Genomic DNA, 8,325 nt, shown 5'->3' with positions numbered 1-8,325 from the left:
CATCTTCAGTATTGTCAAGTTCATTAATACAATGAAAAGAATGGGTTCACTGTGTACTAAAATCAGTGTTGTGTTGGTTTCCAAAATACAGCCTAAAGGTCAAAGATTTCCCCAATGAATGGGCTAGTTGATTATTCCCAGGCTTGTTTTCAATCAGCATAGTTGCAAGACTAACCAAGCATTAGTGCCTGATTCTTGAATTAGAACAGAGGAAGGTTACCAACCCCTTCAAAATTTCAGAACAAAATTTCTGTTAATAAAAATAAATTAAAAATCCCTGTTTATCAGCATCCAAACACAATCCCACATGTATACCCCAACACAATATACTGATGCACTTTAAGAATAGCTAAATTACTCATGTAATGTAAGCCACCTTCTTCCTGGCAAATTCTACTCAGAAGGCTAAATATATACTGTTTGTCTTTGTATACCAAATTATCCAGACAGTTCATGCAAGAGGAAAGAAAACCATTATATATATATATATATATGTATTCACTAGAAAGGTAAGGAGGAAAGAAAGGGAGAGAAAGAGCAAGGCCTATGTATCATCTATTTTTGTTTTGCAAACTAGTCAGGACTTGCATGTTTTAATTTCACTTGATAAATGATAACCAATACACACAAATACACAAATTTTTGAATACTGCAGTGTAAATTGCTTCAAACACCAGATCACAGATTAAAATTCAGGGGCAAAAAGATGTAACATTTACTTGATGCTGTTTTTCAACCTTTAGTGAGTTCTTAATTTATTAGCTATAATTTGTTTTTTTTTTGGAGAGAGTTCAGAAAAGGCTGTGAGATTTTTCTACGCATCAGCTTAAAAATACAACTATTTATTGAATGTCAGCTTTAGAAATGTATAAATAAAATGCAACATTAAGACCTCTAAACTTTGAGAGACATGCTCAGAACAGGAAATGATAGTTTATTAATAAAGAAAGGTAAATCATTCTCTAGACTTCCGGTGGGAAACTTGGCAGCAAAAGGATTTTGACCTCAGTGGAAGGTAACTGCCACAAATGACAAATCAAGCAACTTTCTTCTTACAAGTGAAGCAAATGTTTGACATAAGGCTGGACTACGTTCAGATCTATCATTCCCTGTGGCATATTCTTCTACTTTTAACAAATAATCCTGCAAGCTTTTGCACTGACCATATCAATTTCCTTTTTTTTTTTTTTTTTTTTTTTTTGTGGTGGATGATTACTTATTTCCTATCTGAAGCACAAAAGCTCATCACTTATAGAATAGGTCAAGCTTTCATTGCCTATTAGTTTAGTCCTAGTCTGGAATGAATTTATGCATTTTCCTATTCCATTCTTTTTCTGATGTAGGAACAGCATATATGACATTTGTGTAAAGGAAGTGAAAATCATGCATTATATTCAGATGAAGCAGTAAACAAAGAAAAGTACACTTGGAGTACACTTCTATTTTGTTTTTCCAATTAAAGTCACTGTGACTATATTATTTTGAAGTTTGCAATTTAAAGTACTGGTTATCCCAGCTCAGAACAATAAATCGGGGGAAAAAATGACAAGTAGCCCAGTTTAATTTCAAACGTTAATATATTTTCTATTTTATAGTGAACATATGCATCGTTCACCCCTTATTTGCAGCAACTATGACGTCCTCATAAAAAGGGGTGACATTTGTAAGATGCCTCTTAAAATAAATATTTCTTTTTATAAAATAATAAAACTTCAAATAAATATTCTTTACACTAAACAATATGTTGAAAAAATTAGAAAATAAAGGCTGAATTTTACTGTAACTGTACAATATACATGAAGTCCAAAGGGAAATCAGAGTCTTGTAATAGGTTTCCGTAAGACAAAATACAATCTAAAAACATACTGATTGATTCACATTCTTCCGAATGTACAACATATTAGTATAATATTTTGTGACTGTGCCATGTCTTATGACACCACTTTTTCACAGTTGAAAATATTATTGTATATACAAAAATATAGCACATTATCTCTGGCAGAAAACAATGAAAAAAGGGAGTCATTTGCTAATTTACAAATTTTTGCAAGTACTATTCACAAACAATAGAGTTGCCTAGGAGTGTCTGGGTTGCTTTAGCTTATGCAATATGTGGGTCACAATGTACTGTATCCCTTTTTTTTTTTTTTTCCCTGTATCCCACTAGCTAGATTCTAGCAAGCATATCAGTTAAGATAGCACACACAGAGAAAAGCATGTCACTGCAAACAGCAAAGTGTATCCCCAACCCTTCTACTACAGTGCCAAGACCATAGTTGCTTAGTTGGTTGCATATGTATGTTAAAATAATCCTTATTAATTGACTATTTCCGATTAGTGATGCTATGTTGGCTTTTCAAAGTTCCTGGGGGGGACATTGGGAACTTTGCAGCAAACTGTGTTTGAGTGTTTACAGCGGCACCCAGGCCTATTTACCCGGTCGTAACAGCCCTGGCACAATTTAAGGCAACCCTTGGCTGGCAGGTAACACCACAAGCAAGGCAGAAAGAGGGACACCACACCCATGGCAGACCATCTAGTGCAGCAATGCGACTGACTGCAAGAGCAGGGGTTGTCAGCGCAGTTGTCCTCATCATCATTAGAGCAGTGATAGAAGAGGCCCTTCACACAGCAAACACAAGTCCCATAATCAACCACGTTCTGGGCTGAGCAAAGACACTGCTTGTCACAGATCCAACATGATGGGAGGGTCCTTGGATAAGTGCACTCCTTACACTTGCATTTCCCACAGTCCTCACACCTGTAGCTGTGCGTTCCCAAGTCTTCTTTGCTCAGCGGCTTCAGCTCACTTGACTTGAGCTCAGACTTGGGCTGCATTCGGATTATTCCGTCGGCCACCGGCCCTGAAGATGATCCTAGAAGTCTTTGTTCAGAGGAATTACTGCTTGTACTTGTCCTCGTACTGCTCCGTGAACCTGTGCTGACTGTGCTGATGGAGCGGGACAGAGGTGCCCGAGGAGAAACGTGGGTTTGCATGTGCTGAATCCGGCTAAAATGACGATGTTCAGGCAAGCCATGGGGCCTTTCATTTTTGGGTTGGGTTGCTAGGCGAGGAGTGGACTTGACCCCAGGCCGTGGAGCCACTGTCGGTCCTTCTGTGTACTCATTTGTGTTTCGGATGGCTCTGATCTGGTCCAAGGACAAGACGTGAACCTGCAGTGCCAGGACATCCCTCAGGTCGGGCTCCCCGTGTGGCCTCCCACTGTCACGCCGAGCCTGTAGCAAGGCCTGCGATCCACTGCCGTGCTGAGCTCTCATCTCCATCAGTGCCCGGAAGCGTGCTCACCCCAGCAGGCTTAGAACACATCTGAAATCCTGGAGCAAAAAAGAGAGGATTCACTAATTGCAACACATCTCATGCTCTCCAGCAGCCTTTCTGGCCTGCAGGATCCCACAGCACTGCACACATTCAAGCAATGCATGAGCTATTAAAAAAGGAGTCACATCTAGGGCAGAGCGAAGCACAGGTCAGCTGAATATGCCTCACCTGTCCTGCTTAGGCTACTCTTGAGGAGATTCTGTTCTAGGTCTGGGTATTTTAAGTCACAGCTCTAGAAAGTCTAGGCATTACACCTGATAACCAAGACTTTCCAGGCCACCTTCTGGTTAGACTGCGGGTTCTAATGTGGCAAAATTTCAGCTACTTGAAGTGACTCTTCACATGATACTACCAAAAAACTTATTTTACATTAAATAATAATAAAAAAAGTCTGAAAGTATTTAGCAAGTGTAATGTGACCTGCTGATGACAGACATATAATTCTCCAATTTTGTTTAAAACTGGATAATATTTTGGTAGGCTAGTCTCTTTACACATTAAACTTTACATGATGTAAATAGGAAATTTTAGTTTAATACCAATGGTCCCAAGAAAAACACTAAATAGCAATAAAATGTTTGAGGTTAGACATTAAATGAGTTAGTGCTACCAAAAACTTCAACAGCAGAAATATCTTTCTCCAATATTTTAGTGTGTCATATTTGTGTACACCACTGCGATTGTTATTTTAAGGCTCAATACTACAAAAGCAATGCTACCAGTTTTATTAAAAAAAAAAAAAAAAAAAAAAAAAAAAACTTGTAAAAAATTCCATAGACTACATTTCCAATTGCATGTATTACCAAGAGTGGCTTGTGGGACAGAGGCAAGCACAATATAATCTAACAAAGCTAGCATCCAACAAGACTACTTGATTGCAATTATTATTTTAAAGGCTCATTAACCACAAAGTTGAAATGCAAACTTAAGAATTTAAATGTAAAGCCAGTAAAAGACCCAGAATATGTGAACTTGTACATAACTAAGTTCCACATTAAAATATGCACAAGTTTCAAGCACTGACCTCTAAATCAGTTACTATTTGTTTTGCCTTTATCATATTTTAAAGCGGTTCCCAAATCCAATTACCTATACAAAAATCCAGAACAATATTTTACAATTAAAACCCAAGCAGGAACCAAGCTTCTTACAAGGACCACACAATGTCTTCAATTATACCTAGAAAGAGCACCATAGTGTTACTCTGTACACATCAGTTACCAACAATAATACTATACCACAGTATAATAAAATATAACCAAACTCTTTAACAATGAATATCTCAATACACTGTCTTTATTCTAACAGCAGCGGAAAACATTTAACCTTTTAACTCCTGGTGTCCTACCCTCAAGTATGTTTTCTTTCCAAAAAAAAATCTGAAGTTTTAAGAGTGACCTAAAGCTTTAAATACTGCCAAATCCTGGTTTTGCAGGCAGTGTCATGGTGCCCCCCTCCCAGATAAAATAAAATAAAAGTCTTGCAAAGTTGTCTTAAAGCACTGCTTCTGTTTTCTTCAAAGTAAAGCTTTAATAAATAAAATGCATCAGCCAATTGGCTAAGTAGGCATTCCCTCGTCTGAAACTGTCTCGAGATAAAAAAGAATGCATTCCCATTCCTTGAGAGCAACCGGTAACCCTATCTGCCCTCCCCCCCCCCCCCCCAGCCCAGACTTTAGCCAGAGAAGCCCCTGCCTCTTCAGCAGTGACAACCCAACGCAAAAACGGAGCTGACCCTGACCTGCGAGGCGCTTAAAACGACCCCGGTCTCGGCAGCGGAGCCCCCCTCAGACGCCCAGGTGGGAGCTGGAGGAGAAGTCCCGGCGCTTTGCTGCCTCCATCTCCCCGCAGCAGGTGGGGCGCGGCAACCCCCCGCCCGCCGGAGCTGCAGGCAAGGCAGCGGCCTCGCAAGTGCAGACAACCTGGAGATAAAGAGGAGACATCCCCTGGGCTGGGAGGTGGGAGGGGGCGGCTGCAGCCACCTTATCAGGAAAGTCAACCCCACGTTTCCTTTTAACTCTTCCCCCCCGTGCCCTCCCCCGAAAGATGCTAAGGAAGCCTTCCCCTGCCGGGTAATGCCCGGCGCCCTGCAGACGGTTTGAGACAACACTTCCAGGACAGCTGGGTAAAAGGCAGATTACCCCCTCTCGCCTTGCCGTAAGCACCCTTTCAGGTCCACAAAGCTCCTCTTGCTTCACTCATTCTCAGAGAGTTGTCTGAACTTCAGTTCCCCCCCTCTCGCCCCTGCCCAGGAGGCATTTCCATCTGAACATCAGTCCTAGCCGAGCGGTCTGCCTTCCTCTCCCCTTGATAGATCCACTAACAGATCAAGATGTAAAGCTCCAGCACATTTATTTGCAAACACACGTACGCCTGAAAACTCATAGGGGAGAGAGAGCACTGGGTCCTCTGACCCACCACTTCTCGCCTTTCCATCCACCAAACCCAGGGAAACAGCGCTGGCCTTTCTGTGTGTGCGTGTGGGTGATAACACCATTCCCCACTTCCAAAAGGCAAAGTCCATTCTCGCAGAGCTCAAGTGGCATGATTGCTAACTTTTCCTAGCTGGGATTTTCAAAAGGGCGAGCGGGGGGCCGGGTTTCGTGCTCGCACGTTTGGGGAACTGCGAAGCGCAAGGGGCTTCTTGCGTGCTGTGGAAAAACCCTGTGTCTCGCTGGCTGGGAGAAGGCGAGCCTAAGGGGGAGAAGTCCTCTGCCCGTAAATTTCTGTTTTGTGTCCGGAGCCTGTGCAAGGCACCCCCACCCCCATCCCCACCGCACACACACCAACCACCTCCTCTTTCAAAGTGCTTTGAAACCCCCATTAAGGGCCGAGTGTGTGATCGGACTATGGATTAGGGCAAAAGGGACTTTACCATCGGGGTGGGGCAAACTGACACACAAATAACTTGCAGAAAACACCAGCAAGTTTTTTTTTTTTTTTTTTTTTTTTTTCGGGGGGGTGGGGTGGCTGCTGCACAGTAAACCCACCAAAAGGTTAAATTAATTAATTAATTAATTAATTATTTAGGGGGTGTGGAGGGGTAGGGGCTTTCCTACCCCTCCACACATGCACTCTGCACAGTGGAACCTGGGGGGAGAAGTTTCCCCGTCTTCTGGATCGAATTAATTTCATCACACGAGAAATATACGTGTACACACACACACATATTTATCCCAGGCGTGCACTCACTTCCGAATTGCACGGATCTCCCGACGCCACGACAAGACGGGCATAAATCACGCACTAGAAGGCGGGGTGCTCGCTCTACCCCGGGCCGGGGGGCACAAGCAGCTCCTGCCCTCGCCACCCCCGCCGTGCCCTCCCTTCACCTCCCGGCGGCTTGTCGGAAGCCCACGCGTGCCTGGCAGGGCTGGGCGCTCAGGACCGCCCGTGCCCTGCTCCCCGCAGCCCCTACTCCCCGCAGCAGGGAGATCGCACCGCAGCCCCCTGCCTCCCCTCCCAGCCCCCGCTGCCACTGCCTGCACCCCCCGCGCAGCCCCGCGCCCCCCGCGGCACCCCGACGGGACGCAAACGCGGCGCAGCCCGCAAAACCCCCGCGGAGCTTTACCCCCCCCCCCCCCCCCCCCGCGAGAGAAACCGCTCCGAAATCCCACCTCCAGCTTCTCTCTGGGAAAGGAAGGAGAGGGGAAGGGGGGAGAGGCAGAACCTGTGCAAATGGAAAAGCGATCGGCCTCAAACATTTCCACGAGTTTTCTTGGAGCAACCAAGGGGGGGGGGGGGGGGTATTGAAAAGAGTGTTTTTTAAAAAAGGAAAAAGGCTCTCACCGTGATCGCGGCGCTGCACCAAACCCCTCTCTCTCTTGTATTTTCTTCTTCCTGCGGTTTGCAAATAAATCCAGCCCTAAAGCAAAAAAAAATCTTTTCCAAACTCTGCTTTAGTCCAACTTGCAAATTAGAGTAAGAATGATCACCATGTAAAAAGTCCAGAGCAAAGTTAGGTCCCTTTCCCCAGATCAATTATAAATACTTGTGTGTGCGTATATACTATAATAATAAAAACACCTCTTCGGATCTGGGTGGGTTTTCTTTGCTCCTAAAAAGAAATCACTCTCACGCACACTTTCCTTTTTTTCGTCAGTGAACAGGAGGCCGAATCGCCAATACCAAGTCACTTTTTTGTTGTTGTTGCAAATGATCGAGAGGAAGGGGAAAACCAAAGAAAACAAAATAAAGTGGATCTAAAATAAAATCCCAAAGCTTTCTTCCACTGAGCTCCTCCAAAAAAGCAGCTTGTGCAATGTAGCCGTTCTGCTGAGAGGCTGCTCGCTGCAAGCTCCTCTCCCCTCTCTCCCTCTAGCTGTCTCGCTCCCTCTGCGAGCGTGTGTTGCAGGCAGCGCTGTGGTTTGCAATCGGGGGGGTGTTTTGGGAGCGCAGCGGATTTGTGGTGGTGGTTGTTGTTGTGTGTTTGGAGGAGGTGGAGGAGGAGGAGGAGGAAGATTTGAGATCTGAGCTGTAGGGGCTCGGCGTTTTTCTGCTCACTCTCTCTCCCCCCCTCTCTCTTTTTCTTTCCGGAGGAGGTAGGGTGATCTCTGCAAAAGCAGCAGTAAATGGCGTCATGTGGATCTGAGGAGGAACAGAGCAGTTGTTGTCCCAGAGGATATATCGCATCCGGTCCCAGCTCATTGGCTCTGCGGGGCTACATTCACTGGCGCTCCCAGCGCCCTGCCAGCACTCCGAGTTGCGGGAGGCATTCGAAAGGGCAGCGCCGCCGCCACCAGCACCAGCTCGGCTGCCACCAGCACCACTGCCACTAGCGCCCCGGCCCCGGGAGCTCCGCAGCCCCGTTGCCGGGGCCCCGCCGCACCCCGGCTCCACTGGAGGCTGATCCGTGCACGCTCGCACGGCGCTCGGGGCTGCTTTTGTGCTCGCGTGTGTTTATTCAGAGGCAGGCAGCGCTCGCTTTGCAGGGCGGCCCAGGGGAGCTGGCTTCTCCCGGGCAAGGAGACCCGTTCCCAGGTGCTT

General features: G+C 45.4%; 1 protein-coding gene across 4 annotated transcripts; it reads right to left on the bottom strand.

Moving 5' to 3' along the window:
* Window positions 1-1,204: 1,204 nt before the first annotated feature.
* Window positions 1,205-8,075, bottom strand: SPRY2 (sprouty RTK signaling antagonist 2). Of its 4 annotated transcripts, XM_035319796.1 has the most exons (3): window positions 5,081-6,307; window positions 4,430-4,519; window positions 1,205-3,336 (listed from the first exon to the last, which is right to left on the bottom strand). In XM_035319796.1, exon 3 carries the CDS (start codon window positions 3,283-3,285, stop codon window positions 2,344-2,346), a length of 942 nt encoding a protein of 313 aa, XP_035175687.1. In that variant the 5' UTR covers window positions 3,286-3,336; window positions 4,430-4,519; window positions 5,081-6,307; the 3' UTR covers window positions 1,205-2,343. The 4 variants fall into 4 exon arrangements, with proteins under 4 accessions (XP_035175687.1, XP_035175679.1, XP_035175704.1 ...); XM_035319788.1 differs by lacking the exons at window positions 4,430-4,519; window positions 5,081-6,307 and adding an exon at window positions 7,129-8,075; XM_035319813.1 differs by lacking the exons at window positions 4,430-4,519; window positions 5,081-6,307 and adding an exon at window positions 6,957-6,981.
* Window positions 8,076-8,325: the final 250 nt, after the last annotated feature.

The sequence above is a fragment of the Oxyura jamaicensis genome, chromosome 1 (genome assembly GCF_011077185.1).
Source record: "Oxyura jamaicensis isolate SHBP4307 breed ruddy duck chromosome 1, BPBGC_Ojam_1.0, whole genome shotgun sequence".
Taxonomy (NCBI): Eukaryota; Metazoa; Chordata; class Aves; order Anseriformes; family Anatidae; genus Oxyura; species Oxyura jamaicensis.
Note: the sequence above shows the minus strand (reverse complement) of the source record. Positions and strands in the feature narration are given on the sequence as shown.